This window comes from Meriones unguiculatus, chromosome 5 (genome assembly GCF_030254825.1).
Source record: "Meriones unguiculatus strain TT.TT164.6M chromosome 5, Bangor_MerUng_6.1, whole genome shotgun sequence".
Taxonomy (NCBI): Eukaryota; Metazoa; Chordata; class Mammalia; order Rodentia; family Muridae; genus Meriones; species Meriones unguiculatus.
The window spans coordinates 105,762,380-105,782,973 of NC_083353.1; the positions used below are offsets into that span (position 1 = coordinate 105,762,380).

Consider the following 20,594-nt stretch of genomic DNA (forward strand, 5'->3'; position numbering starts at 1 on the left):
ACAGATGTAGGCCATGGCAGGTCAGTATCCAAGCGGGTTTTCTAGTGAGGGGAACAGGGGCTGTCTCTGACATGAACTCAGTGGTGGGCTCTTTGACCACCTCCCACTGAGAGGGGAGCAGCCTTCCCAGGCCACAGAGGAAGACAATGCAGCCAGTCCTGATGAGACCTGATAGGCTAGGGTCAGATGGAAGGGAAGGAAGACCTCCCCTACCAGTGGACTTGGGGAGGGGCATAGGAGATGAGGGAGGGAGGGTAGGATTAGGAGGGGATCAGAAAGGGGGCTACAGCTGGGATACAAAGTGAATAAACTATAATTTATTTAATAACTAAATTAATTAAAAAAGACAGTTCTTCTGGGACATAAATGAACATATCTCTTCTCTGGGGAGTAGCCCATTACTTCTCCAGCCCAGTTCATTCCTTTTATTTCTCCTTCCTCGATGTTTATCACATTTAGATCAGTTTACCAGGTTACAGGAGGATGTAGAGATACACTTCACTCCCAGCTACTGGAAGACTAAGCTGGAGGATAGTCCGAGCCAGGAGTTAAAGCTAGCCTTCACAGTGTAGTTACAGCATGTGAAAGTGGGAAAGAAAAGGAGGAAGAGAGGAAGGGGGAAGGGAGAGAGGGAAGGAAGAAAGAAGAGAGAGAGGAAAGCCTTGCACTTGGCAGTTTGTCTCACATGCCCCTGATATATCATGTAGCCCCTCCTGTTTCACAGCTAATGGACCCAAAGCACAGAGGAGAAGTTAACCATTTGGCAGTGTTCACAAGCTTGCTCTCATCTTTCCTACTCCACGGAGCCCATTTTTTAATGACTGCCTTTCTCTGCTTCCCATGGAAATTAATTTCCTGTACCTTATGAAGCCCAGCAAAGGGGCATTTGGCTCCCCTAACTCTTTCCAGTGCCCCAAGATGTTCTCTCATGTGCTCACCATGAGCACACGTGAGCTGAGAGCCTTCCTGCGTTCCTCTTGCAGGGGCTATGCCATCGCCAGCAGCAGCGATGACCGCATGAATGAACCCCCCACCTCTCTCGGACTTGTGCCTCACCAGGTGAGTGATTTGGAAATGAAGTTGTGGTCCTGCCCCAGTTCTCTAGTGGAGGAGAAGGTGAGACCACCTCACCCTTCCACCAACATCCTTCCACCAATTCCTGCAGCTGGAGCTTCAGAGGGGCCTTACAACCTGGAGAATGTCTGTTCTGAGGACACTGCTGGGAGGAAATGAATCAGTGGAACTGCCTAGTTTGATGTGTTCAAGCTGTTCACCAGACTACCATGCAGTAGAAAAAGAAGGGGCAGGCCTTGGGACAGCCAGGCCTGGTCCAGCCAGGTTTAGTCTCAGCCCTGCTATGGGTGCCCTTCCCTGGCCCAGTCTCAGAACTTCTCAGGTCCGTCTTTTCCTGTCTACAAATCAAACTGAGCACCCCCGTAGGCTTGGAGACCAGGCTGGTGGATGCTAACCCAGCAGCCCGGACTGTGGATTAGCTGGGTAGCCTTCAGTGGCCAGTAGTATCCTACCTGGGCAGGAAGCCTCTCTGGGCAAGCGCGGACAGACTGTTAGCCATGTCACCCAGTAGCAGGGCTTTTTCACAACATAATTTACAGGGTCCGTGCCTGAGGCTGAAAGGAAAGGCACTGGGGGGTGAGCCGCAGGCTGCATGCTGCCTTCTGGGGAAATGAGGTTAGTTTTAGTGTCACATCTGAGGAGCTTTTCTCCACAGTCCCATGCCTCCCAATTTGTAATTGGGAGGTGTCCCTTCAGTACAGATCTTGCCTGGCAATTCATTTGTTTGGTGGCTGGGATGAAACTAGGGCATTGTGCCTACCAACCATGTGCCCAGCCCTTGTGCCTGGTACTTTCCAGTGAGAATGAGTCAGCAGAAGGAAGGGCTAGCCTACCATCATGGAGTTAGTGAAGCCATGATCCAAGCCAATGGCCCATGACTGGTGTACTCTCAGCACTTCTGTGGGTGGAGAGTCCTGGCCTGCACGGTGGCAGTGGCACCTCAGCCTAGCTCTACTTCATCTCTGCTGTCTGTGCCACCTCCTGTCTTATACCTGCTGTCTCATAATCTGTGTCAGGAAAGTAGGTGCTTTAGAAATGGTCCAGGAGTACCTCTGCCTCACCTTTGGAAACCATAGAACCCCAGGAAAGGTGGCTTCCCCCACTCCTGCAAACAGAGCATTTGTGTGACCTGAACTTGTCAGTCTTTTTCCATAGACACACTTCAGCAGACCTTGGCAACAGTAATCTCCCTCCCCCACCACATACAAGGCTGCTGACCTTCGGGCTGACTTGGGTGGGCTACTCTCATCTACATCTCGTCCAGGTCATCCTGCCTCTTTTCCTGCCCTGGAGACCGGTCCTCATCTCTCTCACAGATTTCATGCTGAGTAGAGGCTTAATTAAATTTTCAGTCATGTCCTTGCACTGTTTTCTTCCTTTAAGTTAAATTGCCGCCTCTGTTGCTTTCTCAGTGCCGAGGCCAGGGGGCAGAACCCCCTCCCTTGAGGGGTGGCTGTATCAGATGCATGTGCCTGAGCTTCCCAAGAGCTATGGCAACTCATCGCTCGATGGGCATTCATCCCCAAGGAGCGAGCCTGCCATTCACCAAGCCTTCCAGCTTTCCACTCCTCTGCAGTTGTCTGAAGGGTTATTTTGGTTGTTGGCCATCTCTTCACTTGGCCTTTTCAAAGGCTGAAGAATAATGCCACCATATATGGTAAAAGCTGTGTGTGTGTGTGTGTGTGTGTGTGTTGCTTGCTTACTTAGTTCAAGTTTTAAGCCTTTATTTTTAGCTACATTCTAAAAAGGAGAGCAAGAACTTCAAAATTAATCAGAGTTGCTCAGTCCCCATTTAAACAAATGGTTTTCTTTTTTTTCTTTTTTTTTTCCCCCTCAAGCGGAGAGGACTCTGTTAGTGCAACTGTGTTTTGATTAGAGCATCATCTCCACAGAGCTAGGCCTGGTAACAAATCAACAGCCTTCCTCCCCTCCTCCCTCTCCTTCCCTTCTTCTCCCCCCTACCCTTCTCGCCCTTCTCCTCTCCTCCCCTCCTTCTCTTCCTCACCTCTCCCTCCTCCTCCCCCCTCCCCTAGAGACAAATGGTTTCCTGTTGGAGGGGAGCTGGCTGAGTCCCTTTGTGTATTTTGCTTGTAAAGAATGACCTGTAAGGTTCTGGCTCATTTTCTCAGTGCCCCAGGAGAGTGCTTATTTAACCTGCTCCTGTGGAGTGAGGTGCCTGGAAATCCCCAACCCCACCCCCAACACCTCCCAAAAGCCATTGTGTAATGGTGGAGAACATTCCTTGACTTCTCTGCTGTCCTCTGAGTAAAGACCTGGGAGGCCACTGGCTTGCTCTGTCCCTCCCTGTGGGTCCACAGGCAAAATGGACCCATTCAGATATTATTGAGAGACAGTGAGAGACTTGGTTAGTCCCCAAACTGAAATCAGCTGAATATTATGGCTGAAGAAACCTGGCACAGGTCTTGAAAAACATGAAAAACTATTTGATGTGAGAAAGCAGGATGCATAAACAAATACAGAAAATGACCTGAATCATTAAATGAATGGTCCAAGCACTCAGGAACACACACACACACATACAAACACACAAAGGAATGCACGTGTGTGCACTTTTCCTGATAGCCCTCCAACAGAGAGGAGACCTTCTCCTGACTCACATGAGGCTTTTGTCATACTTTGAACTTTCTGGAAACAGACAGTCTGTGCTTTTCGGCCAGGGATTTTTGGCAGACAACTTTTTCATCGTAGTTCTCAGCAGAGAATTAGTGCCCCCTCCGTTTCCCACCAAATGGATCTTTTATGAAGAGAATGATAACCAGGTGTGACGGCACAGCCTGTAGTCCCAGCAACTGGAGGTGGGGCAGGTGAGTTGGGAGTTCAGGGTTCCTGGGGCACATAGAAAGGCCCTGACTCAATAGTGGGAGTGGGAGGGAAGTGGCTCAGTGGATAAAGCATTTGTTGCACAACCCCCAGGACCAGATTTCATGTTCCTAGCACAATAATTAAGGAAGATACCAAATATCAACCTCTGGTCCCCACTCACAGTCTTGTGCATACATGTGTATGCACCTGCACACACATGTGTATCACACACACTGAAAAAACGAGAGGCAAGAACGGTAGTGTGGTGTTTGTTACTTTTTCATCTTGATGTCACAATATCTGCCAGAGGCAAGTTAAGAGAAAGCTTTGTTTTAGACCACATTCCAGGATGGTGAAGAGGTTGTGGCAACAGGGGCGTGAGGCCACATGTCACATTGTGTCTATGGTCAGGAAGCTTCCCTGCAAGCCTCACGGCCAGCAAGGAAACATCCACTTGAGGCGAACAGTGAAACTCAAGCCAGCACCATTTTAGCAGGCGTGTACTTCTAACTCTGGAGTACAGATGAGCAGAAGCCCCTGAGTGCATGCGTCCTGGGCCTAGGTGTGTGTGCTCTTCCCTTAGGTCTGCACTTAGCAGCTCATGGCTCTCTGGGGCTCTTGAGTTCTTTCTTTTTACTCTTTGCAGAAAAGCAAAACTAGAGCCAGGGCACCAGCAAAGACTGGCCTAGGAGTCCTCTGAGTGAGGTAGGGTAGAGAGGGAGCCCAAGGCTCTGGCCACCGTCATCCCCTGTCTGCACAGGCTCGGGTGCCCTGCTCCCCAGTCCTCAGCCTTCTGCTTTTTTATTTTTTAAGATTTATTTCAATTATTTTAATTATGTGTATTTGTATGTGTGTCTGTGTGTGGATATATGCACATGAATGCAAGTGCCCACATTGGTCAGAGTGTCCTATGGCACTGGAACTGGGGTTATAAGCAGTTATAAGTAGCTTGATGTGGGTGTTGGGAACAAAACTCAGGTCCTCAGGAGGAGCAGTAGGTACTCTTAACTACTGAGCCATCTTTCTGCCCTCAGGCCTTCTACTATTAATAAGCTCTCCTTCTGACAGTTCAAGGATGCTCAGCTCTTATGCCCTGGGAGATGAACAGACTGTCTGCTTAGAGGAGGTCAAGCAAGAGAGCATTGCCTGAGGTGTAAGCCTAAGAAAGAGCTTCCTTTCTTTCCCTGCACTCAGGCTCTGTGGCCCTCAGCTAGGTGGTGACAGGAAAACTGAATGGTCCACAGTTGTATTGTGTTGGCTGCTGTGGTTTGTGACCTGGTCATGCTGTCCACCTTTTCCATCGAACCAGTCAAGCAGGTGCTTCCTGAGCACAGAACATGCAGAACACACTGGGATCAAAGACAGCAAGGAAGTGCTTGCTCTTGGTGCCTTTAAGACGGTAGACACAACCCAGTCCATGAGGGCATGGTAGGAGCTCCATCTAGAGGGAAAGCCTGAAAGCTAGGAGTCTCCTGGGTATATGATCTGACCACACCCTCATGCTGTCTTGCCTTCTTGGGCAAGTGTCTCATTTCCTCTGAACCTAATGTTTTCTGCCTATGAATGAGGACAACCTAATAACAGGCCACTGAGAGTGACGTATAGATTGTATTTATTAGGCACTAGCAGAGTTCTGTGCATGTGAGAACAGAACCTGCCCATGCTGGCTTTCTTTCTCTTTCCACTTTTATTAAAATGGAAGTTTATTTACGCTCTAAGCAGGAAATGAGGAAGAATCCTCAAACTCGAGAAACAATGCCCGCTAATGTCTCAAGAGTTAGCTGCATCCTGCAATATTTTTCTGAGGATGATGCTGGCTGGCTTCCAGCTTAGCTCTTTGGTCCCTCTGTGGCTCCATTTCAATAATGAGAGGCAGCCAGTGATGGGAACGGAAGCTGTTATCTGAAACAAAGACCTCTGTAGTGTGCCTGGGCCTCACTGTTGCTAAACTCCATCTTGGCACAGAATGTGATTAAGACTCTTTTCAGCATCCAGGATCGATCCAGGAGTTTGTTTTTATGCGTGCAAACTCCAAGCTCTAGCAACCTTGCCAAACCTGTAGGGAGCTGCTGCAACAGCCAAGCAAGTAGGGCTCTGAAGAGGGCTTCAGGGTACCTTTGGGGTAGCTGTTTGTTCCTGAGCAGTTCCTGGGTGTTCCTTAGCTTCCCATTGAAGTGGGGCAGGCTTGGCACCAAAGTTTGTTATACTGAGCTCAGGTAGAAACATGGCCAGCACAGTGGTTCAGAGAAGAAGGCCCTCTCCTTTCCATATCCAACTGGGCAAAAGCAACTGAAGATAACTGGATTCACCTGGAAGATAATGCACCATCTGCATTTTTGTTTTATAGTGTGTTTGAGTTCCTCCCCTTATTCCCCCCTTCCCTCCTTCCCTCTCTTCCTCTCTCACTTCCTCCTTTTCTCTCCCCATTCCTCCTCTGTGCATTGCAGCTTTTCCACCAGGCTTTAGAGCCAAAATAAACCAGAACAGATTCTTGGCTTTTCTCTTTGGTGCTTGTAAGGCTGCACCATTTCTCTGAGTCTCGTTATCTTATCTGGAGAGTGGTGGAAGGTAACCAGATGGCAGTGACACCAAAATGAGCTGCCATAGGGCCAGTGACAACACTCAACATGTAGACCTGACACAGTGCCTGTGCACTCGAATGCCCTGCACTCTGACCTGGCATGACAAGAGTGACAAGCTTAGGCCACTTTGTGGAGAGCACACTAGACGTATGAAAGCCCTGGGGTAAGACTGGAGTCATTTTAGCTAAAATTACAACAGTCTAGGGACCCCATCCCTGCTCTGCCATCAGTCACCTCTGAGCTCTTCCAGAGTGTACCTTTACCACCAGCACAGCTGAGAGCCACTACCAGAAACCTCCAGGGACATGGTCATTGGAGATGTACCACCCAGAGCTATGAAAAAGGGCTTTGTGGTTACAAAGATCATAACACTCCTCGGATGGCACAGAGCCAGGCCCACTCCGTGAACTAACCTCTGACATTTGCCCTTGCTTAGTGCATTCCTGAAGGACCTTGTGTGCCTAATGAAGTCTGGCCACACTACACAGGCAGAGTACTGAGACAGCCACAACGCGGCCAACCCCCCCTTAACAGCCCTTAGCTCATGGCCTATGCTTCCTGCCTGCTGCCTCTCAGCTCACACCCAGGGCAGCATCTTTTATCTTCAAAGCACTGATGGCAAAGCTCAGGGATAACCCAGGGTTTATGCTTCACAGCAGAGCTCTCTCCTGGCCTGCTTTGCTTGTTTGGGATCTGACAGTGATTATAGGGCAGGAGCCAGGAAAGTATAGGTAGCTTTCTTCCAGGGCCCTGCCAAATGCAGGTAGCAACAAAGAAACACATATTTCAGGTTAGCATAGGCAGATCCTTTCTTCTGGCCAGCAGAGCTCAGTCACAAGCAGAGCAATCACAACGCCCTGGGATTAGCATCCAGTACCAGAAATAAAGAAATGTAAGCCTTTTCCCCTAGAAAATTACACCGGACACTAACTTTGCCCTGGTGTCCTTTACAGTCCTACCCTCAGCCCCTGGCAGCTACTGATCAGAGTTCTGTATGGGCTGCTTTCATGTCTCCTCTGTGCTTTCATCTATGAAAAGGGGAGAGTGAAGACTAGAAAGATGGCTTAGTGGTTAAGAGCACACGCTACTGCTGCAGAGGACCCAAGTTCATTTCCCAACATCTAAGTCTGAAATTTCCCCTCTGACAGCTCCAGGGAATCCTTAATACCTCTCTCTATGGCCACTGCACTTGTGTGCATGAAGGTACACACTTGTACATATACAAAATTAAAAGTAAAATAAGTTGCCAGATGGTGGTGGCACATGCCTTTAATACCAGCCCTTGGGACCATTCATGAATATAACCTGGATAACCTAGAACCACTGCTCAGATATAGCCTATGGCAGCTCAGTCTCCAAGTGGGTTCCCTAGTAAGGGGAACAGAAATTGTCTCTGACATGAACTCAGTAGTTGGCTCTTTGATCATCTTTGCCTGGGGGAGCAGCCTTACCACACCACACAGGAAAACAATGCAGCCAGTCCTGATGAGACCTGAAAGGCTAGGGTCAGATGGAAGGGGAGGAGGACCTCCCCTATCATTGGACTTGGAGAGGGGTATGGGAGGAGATGAAGAAGGAAGGGTGAGATTGGGAGGGTATAAGGGAGGGGACTACAGCTGGGATACAAAGCAAAAAAAAAAAAAAAAAAAAAAAAAAAAAAAAAAACTGTAATTAATATAAAAATAAATTTTTAATTAAAAAAAAAACAGCCCTTGGGAGGCAGAAGCAGGAGGATCTCAGAGTTCCAAGCCAGCCTGGTCTACAAAGTAAGATCCAGGACAGCCAGAGCTATACAAAGAAACCCTGTGTAGCCAAGTAAAATAAAATTAAATTAAAATTTAAAAACAAAAACATAAGTCTTGAGAACAGAAAAGGGCAGAGAATAGAACCTTTACAGACCCCTTTGAAAAGAATTCCAATATGGGGTAGTTTCCTTGACTATGAATTGGCATCTGGCCTCTCTGGAAAGATCTGGATATATCTGCATAACCTGAATGGCGGGTCACTCTGGGAGTTTAGACATATCTAGGTATGGGGCTGAACTGCTGGCAGCAGCCTCTGCACCATAAGTTTTATGCATTTCCTGTCAGGCCGAGGGAATGGAGTTGACGTACTCCTAAGAGTTCATTTCTGAGCTCTCAATTCATCATGGTCTTTAGCCTTGATATATGTGAATGCTACAGAGCTTTTTGGTAACTCTGAGCTCTTACACACATGGGCAACTGATGAGACAAGGTTCAGAAAGCGTTTTCCAACTGGCGGCTCTGCAACTCGGTGTGGTGGCTCACCCCTGTCATCCCAGCACCGACAGAAGGATTGCCCTAGTATAAGGCCAGCCTGGGCTACAGGCTGAATCCCTGTCTCAAAATAAACAAGCATCTGTGGCATGAATTTGTACATATGGGGAAAAAAGTATTTTAGAGCCTTACTTCATAGCACAAAGAAAGATTAGCCATGGGGCTGGTGAGATGGCTTGACTCCTGGGGGAACCCTGGGACCTGTGTTGCTGCTCTCTCTCTCTCTCTCTCTCTCTCTCTCTCTCTCTCTCTCTCTCTCTCTTCCTCTCCCTCCCTCCCTCCCTCTCTGTCTTTCTCTGTCTTTCTCTTTTCTAGCTCTCCTTTCCATCCCCCTAACTAAGTCTATTGTTTCCCTTCCCCTGGCCTCTGCTCCCCATCCCCACGCATACATTTAGCATAGAACACTCCCGCAGAACAGAAATGACAGCAGAAGCCCCGTGAGCCACCGCAGAATGGAGACACAGATATGTATGCCACTTTCCACAGAATTTTAGCGAAGACGTGTTGAATCTGAGTGCTTTAAAAGAACTCAGGATGAAAGTAACTCCGGTGTATGTGACGTGTCTGGGAGCAGACATTCATCTTCACCATAGCTGTTCGTGTGCACATGCACAGGCCTGAGCGTGAACCATGTCGTCCATATGGTGGGCACAGGCAAGTTTGTAGGAGTCAGTTCTCTCCTACTTCATGGATCCCAGGGACCCAAGTCAGCTCATCAGACTTGGAAGCAGTGCTTTTACTGCTGCACCATCTCACTGGCCCCTGAGCTTGCATTTAAACCTGGAACTCCTGGAGCTCACCAAGATCTCAACATTGTCTTTTGTGACTTGCAATTGGGGTCCTTTCGGCCATGCTGGTGACTTCTGGTTCCTGATTAGCATATTTTCCACCCTGAACTTGTCTCTTGTTCTAGTTTGTGAAAAGGCCACCACATCCCTTAGAGGCAAAAACTAAAAGTCACATTTTCAGAGGTTCCCAAGGAGCCAGTCAGTTTTGACTTAATACTTGTGTTAGATAGTTTTATGTCAACTTGACAGATATGAGAAGAGGGAATCTTAATTAAGAAAATGCCTCTGTATGACTGGGCCATACACAAACCTGCAGGACATTTTCTTAACTAATGACTGATGAGAGAGGGCCCAGCCCACTGTGGGTGGTGCTATTCCTGGGCTGGTGGTGCTGGGTTCTATAAGAAAGCAGGCTGAGGAAGCCAGGAGAAGCAAGCTAGGAAGCAGCACCCCTCCATGGCCACTGCATTAGCTTCTGCCTCCAGGTTCCTGCCCTGCTTGAGTTCCTGCCCTTGCTGCTTTTGATGATGAACTGTGAGGTGGAAGTGTGAGTGAAATGAACCACCCTGCCCCCCGCCGTTTGCTTTTTTTTGGTCATGATGTATCAGCACAGAAATAGGCTCCGGAAGTGGCCTGTGGGCATTCCCAAGATTAAGTGTTCTGGAGGTGAGAACACACACACTCCTCATCAAGCTGTTGGTTGCAGCACAGCAAACAGACTCTGCCGTGGACTGTGTCAGGCTTTGTGCTCATCTGGACTTAGGTGTTTGTTCAAGATGGCTATGGGTAAAGAGAGTTGAGGGGTTGTTCTTGTTGTTGTTGTTTGCCTGGGGACCTGGAGAGATTGAAAACAAAGCCACAACATGACTGTGGGTACCTGTAGCCCTAGCATACCAGAGAAAAGCAGATCCTGAGAGGAGTTGTGATTGGAGAGTGATAGAAGACAGCTGATCTCCTCTGGCATCTGTTTGCCTGGGCATAAGCATGGATACTGCAGGGATGGGGGAGGAGCCGCTATTTAAATGAGGTGATTGAAGTTATCAGAAAAGGCTGTGCTCAGCAAGTCTGAACTCTTGATTCAATCCCTAGCACTAAATAAGAAAAGAAAAATAGTGAAGAGACATAAAAGACAAAAGCCGTTAACCTAAAAGAGGGAGCCAGGCGCTCTGAAAGTCTGTGTGCTGATTGTTTTTTGTCAACCTCACACCGCGTAGGCATATGTGAGAAGAAGGAATGATAATTAAGGAAAAGTGTCCATGTGGCTTGTGGGCAAGCCTGCAGGGCATTTTTTTTGTTTGGTGATGGATGTGGAAGGACCCAGCCCACTGTGGGCGGTGCCATCCCTTGGGCAGGTGGTTTTAGGTTCTTTAAGAAGCCTGGCTGAGCAAGCCACGATGAGCAAGCAGGTAAACAGCACTCCTCGTGGTCTCTGCTTCAGTGCCTGCCTTGAGTTCCTATCATGACTTCCTTTGGTAATAGACTGTGATGTGGAACTGTAAACTGAAATAAACCCTTTCCTCCCCCAGTGTTCTTTTGGTCATGGTGTTTCTCACAGGAGTAGAAAGCAGAGATGCCCACCCACCTGCAGTCATGGTGTCCATGACAGCAGTAGGAACCAGAGAGAGAAAGGCCTCTTTTTGAAACAGAGCTTTCCCACCTCCTGCTTACCTAAGCCAGGCTGCTTCACCTTTCTGAGCCTATGCTTTCTTAGCTTACAACAGGGAGTTCTGGCACCAAATAAGTGAACTTTCACAAATATTTGTATTATCTTGCTTACTGCAGGTGCTGGCTTCTGTGGAAATGCTCAAGGTTTTACCATTATGAGTTTTATTAATTTTATCTTCCTGAGTTTTATTAATTATATCTTTCTGGTACATGCCAGAGGCTGCAGCTCCCCATCACCACTAAATCATAATGGTGGCACCAAGGTACTCAGAAAGGTGGATTTATTGGTTGCAATGAGACGTTTCTGCTCAAGGTGGCGCTGTTTCCCCATCAATGGTGTGAGTGCACAGGTTTTGTTTTAGCTTGGTTTGGTTTGGGTTTTGTTGTTGTTTTAATGTTTGTGTGAGCTGCCTTCAGCAGCTAGTCACTAGGCCTACCTTTATGAGAGTCTCTGCTTTCTGTTATCCCTGGAGAAGCCAGCGTAGATTGTAGATTGCACGCTTACCCCAGGCCTATGTATTTCCGTAGAGAACCAAGTCAGAGCAACCTAGATGCCTGAGTTTTGTTGTTTTGTGATGCTGGGATGGAACCTCAGCCTCTTACAACCAGGCAAGTGACCTGCCACTCGGTTACACTGTAGCTCTCAGACATTTCTTAAAGCAGTAATTTATGTTCATTTTGGGTTTTTTGGTGTTTTTTTTTTTCGTTTGTTTGTTTGTTTGTTTGTTTTGAGACAGGGTCTCATGTAGCCCAAGCTGGCCTTAGACTTATGATGTAGCCAAGAATGACTTTGGACTCCTGATCCCCCTGCCTCCACCTCCTGCAGTGCTGGGATCTGAGGTGTGCACCACCTTGTCTTCTTTTATGCTGTGCTGGCGATGGAACCCAGGCCTGGGGCCTACTAGCCAAGGGTTCTACCCACTGAGCCACTCCCAGCCCCGAGACAGTGCTTTAGATTTTCCACCTCGCTTTTTATGTTTTTGAGTAAATTTGCTTTTAGGTCTGAAATATTTAAAAATCGTGTATATCTTGGCAATAAAGAACCTGATGTAGTTCCCTCCCAAATCTATTACAGTTCAGGGAGAGGGGCGCTTACATTCACAAGATTTCGCCTGCGTCAGGACCCTAATAACCATCTCTTCCTCCTTGTCACCCACTCAACATGCATCTTTATAGATGTGTTCAGCCCTTGCCTAATGAGTAATTGTTCTGTTTGTTTTTAGATCCGGGGATTTCTGTCACGGTTCGATAATGTCCTTCCTGTTAGCCTGGCATTTGACAAATGTACAGCCTGTTCACCCAAAGTAAGTCATTTTACCTCTGAGCAATTAACCTCTGCCTAACCCACCAGAGCCGGTGTGGGGTGTGTGTGTGTGTGTGTGTGTGTGTGTGTGTGTGTGTGTAGAGAAAGGGGAGCCTAGGGCCTTGGTTCAGCTGCTGCTGTTCTGCATTTATCTTCAGAGACTCCAGCCTTGGAAAGCTCAGATTCTAGTAGGCACAAAGACCCTGAGCTGGTTGCTGGGACAGTGCTTGCATTGAAGTACTTTTAACTTGAATGTGAACTTCTGAGGTTTTCAGTTACTCTCCTGAGGGTTTTCTTCCATGTGACTACTGAGCAGAGCAGTTTTTAAGCTTTCCCCAGAAGGTGGGGGATTCCAGGCAGTCCTGGCTGTGAGTGTTTTGGAGATGTTCTTAATACAAAGGAAAAGCAAGCAGAGATGAGGGGCCTGGATCAGGAAGCCGGAACAAGGCCCCTTCCTCTTTGATCTTTGCAGCGGCTCTAAAAATAGAGCAGGGCTGTTGTCCATCGTAATGGGAGCCAGCTGATGACTCTCAAAACTACATGGCATCTCAGTTTTTAATAGCCTCTGAGTTATTCTCGCATGTGTACTGTATGTGACAGCCATTCCCTTTGGATCTCCCCTTAAGCCAGCGGTTCTCAACCTTCCTAGTGCTGCAACCATTTAATACAGCTCCTCATATTGTGATGACCCCCAAACATAAAATTATTTTTGTTGCTACTTCATAACTACAACTTTGCTACTGCTATGAATCATAATGTAAATATGTGATATTCAGGATATCTGATAGGCGACCCCTATGAAAGGGCCGTTTGACCCCCCCAAAGGGGTCTCTACCCACCGGTTGAGAACCACTTCTTGTTTTTTATTTATTTATTTTTTATTAATTACAATTTATTCACTTTGTATCCCAACTGTAGCCCCTTCCCTCATCCCCTCCCAACCTCACCCTCCCTCCCTCTTCTTCTCCCTTGCCCCTTCCCCAGTCCACTGATAGGGGAGGTCCTCCTCTATCTGACCCTAGCCTGTCAGGTCTCATCAGGACTGGCCAACATTGTCCTCCTGGACTGGTAGGCTGTTCCCCCTTCAGGGGGAGGTGATCAAAGAGCCCACTATTGAGTTCATGTCAGAGACAGCCCCTGTTCCCTTACTAGGGAACCCACTTGGATACTGACCTGCCATGGGCTACATCTGTGCTGGGGTTCTAGGTTATCTCCACGCATGGTCCTTGGTTGGAGTATCAATCCTGTGCCCAGATTTCTTGGTTCTGTTGCTCTCCTTGTGGAGCTCCTGTCTTTCTATCTCCCCCTTCTTTCATAAGATTCCCTGCACTCTGCCCAAAGTTTGCCTATGAGTCTCAGCATCTGCTTTGACATACTGCTGGGTAGAGTCTTTCAAAGACCTCCTGTGGTAGGCTCCTGTCCTGTTCCCTGTTTTCTCCCTCTTCCAGTGTCTGTCCCATTTGCCTTTCTGAGTGAGGATTGATCATCTTACCCAGGGCCCGCCTCCTTGATTAGCTTCTTTAGGTATATAGATTTTAGTATGTTTATCCTCTATTATATGTCTAATATCCACTTATAAGTGAGTATATACCATGTGTGTCTTTCTCCTTCTGTGATACCTCACTCAGGATAATCTTTTCTAGTTCCCACCATTTGCCTGCAAATTTCATGATTTCCTTGTTTTTTATTGCTGAGTAGTAGTCCATTATGTAAATGTACCACAATTTCTATATCCATCTGGGTTGTTTCCAGATTTTGGCTATTACGAATAAAGCTGCTACGAACATGCTGAGCAAATGTTGTGTGTCCTTGTTGTGTACTTGAGCATCTTTTGGATATATGCCTTGGAGTGGTATAGCTGAATCTTGAGGTAGCACTATTCCTAATTGTCTGAAAAAGCACCAGATTGATTTTCAAAGTGGTTGTACAAGTTTACATTCCCACCAGCAATGGAGGAGGGTTCCCCTTTCTCCACATCCTCTCCAGCATGTATTGTCACTTGAGTTTTTGATCTTAGCCGTTCTGATGGGTATAAGGTGAAATCTCAGGGTCGTTTTGATTTGCATTTCCCTGATGATTAAGGATGTTGAATATTTCTTTTAAGTATTTCTCTGCCGTTCGATATTCCTCTATTGAGAATTCTCTTTTTAGCTCTGTACCCCATTTTTTAATTGGATTACTTAATTTGTTGCTTTTTAACTTCTTGAGTTCTTTATATATTTTGGATATTAGCCTTCTGTCAGATAGAGGGTTGGTAAAGATCCTTTCCCAGTCTTTTTGTTCTGATGACAGTGTCCTTTGCTTTATAGAAGCTTTTCAATTTCATGAGGTCCCATACATTGATTATTGATCTTAGAGCCTGTGCTGTTGGTGTTCTGTTCAGGAAGTTGTCTTCTGTGCCAGTGAATTCAGAGCTCTTTCCCACTTTTTCTTCTAACAGATTTAGTGTGTCTAGTTTTACCTCGAGGTCTTTGATCCACTAGGACTTTAGTTTTGTGCAGGTTGATAAATAAGGATGACCATGTAGGCTTCATCCCAGGCACGCAGGGGTGATTCCATATATAGAAATCCATCAATGTAATCTACCAAATAAACAAACTAAAGGGGAAAAAAAAAAACCCACACGATCATCTCCTTAGATGCCGAAAAAGCATTTGACAAAACCAATGCCCATTCATGTTTAAAATCTTGGAGAAATTAGGGATACAAGGCACATACCTAAACATAGTAAAGACAATATACAGAAAGCCTATAGGCAACATCAAACTAAACTTTAATTAATCCCACTGAAATCAGGGACAAGGCAAGGCTCTCCATATCTCTTCAACATAGTACTTGAAGTCCTAGCTAGAGCAATAAGACCACTAAAGGAGATCAAGAGGATACAAAACGGAAAGAAGTCAAAGTTATCACTATTTGCAGATGATATGATAGTATACATGAGTGGCCCCAAAAATTCAACCAGAGAACTCCTTCAGCTGATAAACACCTTCAGCAAAGTGGCTGGATACAAAATTAACTAAAAAAATATATATATATATATCAGTAGCTCCCCCCTCCCATTAAACGAAAGACAAAAGGGCTGAGAAAGAAATTAGGGAAACTACACCCTTCACAATAAGCACTGATAACATAAAATGACTCTAACCAAGAAAGTGAAAGGCCTGTTTGGAAAAAAACTTCAAGTCTCTGAAGAAAGAAATTGAAGAAGATATCAGAAGATGGAAAGATCTCCCATGCTCATGGATCAGTAGGTTTAACATAGTGAAAATGGCTATCCTACTGAAAGCAGTCTACAGATTCGATGCAGTTCCCATCAAAATACCAACTCAATTCTTTACAGACCTTGAAAGAACAATTCTCAACTTCATACGGAAAAATAAAAAACCCAGAATTGCTAAAACAATCCTGTACAACAACAGATCGTATGGAGGTATCTCCATCCCTGATCTCAAGCTGTACTACAGAGCAATAGTAATAAAAACTGCATAGTACTGGCATAGAAACAGAATGGTGGATCCATAGAATCAAATAGAAGACCCAGAAACAAACCCACACACCTAGGGATACTTGATTTTTGACAAAAGTGCCAAAACCATTCAATGGAAAAAAAGATGGCATCTTCAACAAATGGTGCTGGTCTTAACTGGATGTAGAAAAATGCAAAAAGAACCACTTCTTGAAGCCTTCAACCTGGCTCTAACTCCTACCTGAGGTGCTATGCAGAGTAGCTTGTGGGGGTCACTCATCCTGAGCTGGTTTCTCAGTTAAAGATCTGTGGCTTCCCTGCTGTGCCCTCCCCCCACCCCCGCCCCCGCAGTGGGCGGAGCTAGGAAAAGCTCTACTCAGATGAAAAGCTTCTGCTGCAAACCTCACACAGTCTAGCCTTCTGTGCTGTCCTGACCTGTTTGCCTAACAGTGCTATTTGGGATCGATAGGCCACAGGGAGGAACTTGGAGAGTGGGGAGTGGTTTGCTTGCCTCTCTACCCTGCGAGTACACTAAGCCTGCTTTCTTGTTGGGCATCTCAAGTGCCTGGCTGAGATGTAAAGCTTATAATTTGTGAGTCAGAGACCTCTGAGCTCATTCCTCTTGTTGTTTCTCGAAGTATCCTGTGTCCTCTTTGGCAGGACCCCGAGGGTGACAGCGTGTACATCTGTCTGCAGAGACACAGGTCTCAGGATTGTGTGCTCCTTCATGGAAATGACTTTCTGTCTTGTCTTTGTACAGCTGAACTAATTGGTCTCCAAATAACTTAGCAGGATTATTTTCAAACCGAAATCCTTTTGGTGCCCATGCCAGAAGCTTCTCTGTGGCTTTATGTATGTCTTGCTCATCAATGAAATGAAGATAATTGGGTTCTCGGAGAGAAATGCGAGCACTTGCTTTCCTGCTCTGTTTCTAATTAAATTGGCCCATGAGATACTGTCTATAAAGAACTCCAAGCGTACCTCAGACTGCCTCTCCTTATTCCTTAAGAGAAAACAGTGTTTCATTTTCCATCCTTGTAAGCATCAGATTAAACACAGGTATAGAGTCTTTGTCACTAGAGTTATTTCCTGTCAGTGGCTGTTCAGAGAGTCCTGCATTACACAAACTTGCCAGGCAAGTTAATGCAAACTGACGTGGATTTTCACAGCTGCGCCGTTCCCATAGCGATCACTTTTCTTGTGGTCTGGATATTGGGTTTCCTTTGTGCCGAGAACATTGCACCTCGTTCCAGAAGAAGCCCCTCATTTACTTTCCTGGCCCCCTTCCCTGTCATTGGCCGTCATCTGCAGGCCAAGCACTGGTACTTCAGAATGACAATTCCAACTGCACCTCATCCTCCTCACTCCATGCGAACGTTTTCTCACCACTTACTCAGTATGATGTTTTGTTTTCTGGTTTTTTTGTTTTGTTTTGTTTCTTTCTTTTTTTTTTTTTTCTGAGTCATGTCTGAATTGCTGCTGGTTTGAATTGAAAATTTTTGGGAGGTAAAAGTAAGTTCTAGAAATTTTTTTCTTTGGTATTCATGGAGTCATTTTTTTTAAATTTCCTCATTCTTGAGAATTTCAAACATGTATACAATGACACATGATCATATCTTCCTCTCTTTGCCCTCCTCAACTCCCCTTAAATAAATCATCCTCCAACACAACTTCTTCTTCCTAGCTACATGCTCCCCCCTTTAATAACCTTCTCAGTCTCTTTAGCTTTTCATGAGTACATGGGTGTGGGCCCATCCTCTGGAACTTGGGAAACCTATCAGTGGCCACACATTCGAAACACATTTCTCCCCTAGCAGCTATCAACTGCCAGTAACTCCCCAGTAAGGGATGGGGACCATGTCACCCCTTGCCCATCTGTGCTAGAATTTTGACTGGATTTGCCCAGGACTCTTGCAGATAACCATAACTTCTCCACGTTCATGAGCGCGATCACCATGTCAAGTCCAGACTTTTGAATTTCAAGGCTCTCCTCATGCTCCAGTATTTCCATCCTTTGAGCCTCCTGTCCAGCAATCTTCCTCAGCCATTGTGGAGGTGGTGGTGTGTAGAGGGGTGTCCCACTGAGGACCTAGCCTCTGTCTCTTGTTCTCATGAAGTGATGTTTTCCTTTGGTGGTTTCCAGTCTCTGCACTCCCCCTCCCCCCAGGAAGAAAGGCTTACTCCACTCCTTCTTGATTTAGCTTGAAATATAGAAAGGGGGGCTGGGGAAGCGGGTACTCTCTGGTGTAGTAAGCCTCCTGTTTATTACACAGTGATACCGACAGTGTAGCCCTCCTCATGTTGCCAGAGTTGAAGAAGGCCTGGGCCGCTGGGCCTGCGTCTGAGAAGGTGCCATCACTGTCCCTCTCACCATGCCCTGTTTAATCTCAGCTTGGGACAGAGCTGGGTGAATTGTTCCAGTCATCCTATTTGCAGGGAGGTATGGGTGCTAAGGGGTTGTTTTCATCTTAATTTGTATTTCATCATCTCACAGAGCTTCCTCAAATGGTGGCATCTACCTCCAGAGCTTGAAGAGGCCTTTTTGCATCCATACGAGTTGCTTTGCAGTTCTAGACTGTTGTAAACTTCTATCCATCCAACAGTTGTGATAGTGGACCAGGAATCCAGAAAAGCTGTCCCAGAATGCATTGAGGCAATTTATTAGCAACAGTTTGTCTCTTAATCTCTTTCTCTCTTTTATTTCTAATTAAGTTTTTTTTGTTTGGTTTTTTTTTTTGTTTGTTTGTTTTTTAGTAACTTTGTATTTTGGTACAATTTTTAAAAGATTTGTTATTTTAAGTTAAATGTGTAGGAGTGGGAGAGTACAGAGCCTACAGGGGCCAGACGTATCAGATCCCCTGGAACTGCAATTACAGGCAGTTGTGAGCAGCCTGATATGTGTGCTGGGGCCTGAACTTGGGTCCTCTGAAGGAACAGCCAGTGCCCTTAACCACTGAGCATCTCTTTAATCCTTCTGATACACTTTCAAACTCACAAAAAATGGGGCAGGAGAGATGGCTCAGTAGTAAAAGTGTTGCTCTTGCAGAGGATCTGAGTTCAGTTCCTGTCACCATTATGGTAGTTTATAAGTCCAGTTCCATAGAATCTGACCCCGTCTCTGGGCTCTGCAGGCACCAGGGGTGGTGCATATACAGTCAGGCAAAATACTAGGATACAGAAAGTAAATAAATCTTTTAAAAGGAAGGAAGGAAGACATGAAGACAAACTTACGGAAAACTGCAGAGTCAGCTCCTGCGTGGCCCTTACCAGAGTCTCCATGGCTTTTAGTGGTTTCTGCCATCTTCCGCTCTGCTGGCCTTCCTCCTCAGCTCTGCCCCTTCTGGTTTCTTTGTTGAGTTCTCCATAGTCAACAGTGAATTGTTTCTTCTCAACCAAACACCTCCCTGTGAATTTCCTAAGAACAAAGACTCACTCTCACCAACATAGCAAGCACACAGGAAACAGGGACTGTCGAGTGCTAGCAGCCACTGCACCTGACCCAAAGGCTGGATTTCAGACATTGTCTCTGACCTGAAATGTTCTTAATGGGCTTTCCCTCTTCCGCCTCCTTCCTGATGAGGACTCACTTCAACATCAGACTGGACCCTGTGTACTGTGATGTTTCTTTTGACATCCCTGCACCTGGGTATGGTTTCTTTACTCCTGTTCTCTGGCTGTGCACTTGAGGCATTGTCCATTATGTTTGTAGACTCTCCCTTGGTTTGGATCTGTCTAATGTGTCCTAGTGCCTGGAGGCATGTGACATGTGTGTCACCACTGATGATGTTAATTTCTTCTTTCTGTGAGTAGTTTCCTTCTCCAACAGGGAGAAAGCTGGTTCCCTCATCCTGAATAGATGGACTTGCCTGCTCTCATCTACAATATGCAGGAGTTCAAGACTGCCAATTTCTGCTACTTCAGAAAATGGTACCTGGGAGATGACATTAAAGTGTGTAGAGCAGGGACAGCTTCAGATTAAGCGGAAGTAAGGTGGAGTGTGACAGAGAAAGACAACCAGTGTTAACCTCTAGTCACCACATACATACACATATTCAGGTAAAGGTACCCACAGGCCATTGTACACACACACACACACACACACACACAAACACACACACGTGCATGATTTTAAAATACAAGGTTTTTTCCCCTGCCTGCCCTTGCTCTGAATAATGACACAGAGACTTTATATTTATTAAAAGCTTCAGGCACAATAGCTGGCCAGATACTCATCTATTCTAACCTGATAATACTGGCCTGGCCTACTTCCCAGCCACATGGCCCCTTAAATGCCATCTTAGTCTCTTCCTGGCTGCTCCTTCTCCATCCATGTCCTGATCTCTACTCTTTTTCCCTCTGGTCCCCACCTGAGACCCTCTCCCTGGGCTTGGAAGTCCTGGCTTATCTTCTCCTGCATAGCAATTGGCTGTTCAGCTCCTTATTTTACCAATCAGAAGGTGATGGAGAACAATGTTTACGACACACCAAGACAGAAGATGCTTCAGAATAATGACGATGCTGAAGTCTGAACTGCAACCAGATCTCTGGGTACAGAAACTAGTATTTGAATACACAGTGCACAAAAACATCCTC

The 20,594-nt window shown here is 46.3% G+C and overlaps 1 protein-coding gene across 4 annotated transcripts in view; it reads left to right on the forward strand.

The window, feature by feature from the left end:
- The window catches only part of Atg7 (autophagy related 7), a 197,824-nt gene that overhangs the window by 67,151 nt on the left and 110,079 nt on the right, over positions 1 to 20,594 (forward strand). For all 4 annotated transcript variants that reach the window (XM_060383958.1, XM_060383957.1, XM_060383959.1 and 1 more), the window contains 2 exons: positions 984 to 1,059; positions 12,453 to 12,533. In XM_060383958.1, the coding sequence (XP_060239941.1) occupies positions 984 to 1,059; positions 12,453 to 12,533 (157 nt within the window). The remainder of the gene's footprint in view (positions 1 to 983; positions 1,060 to 12,452; positions 12,534 to 20,594) is intronic.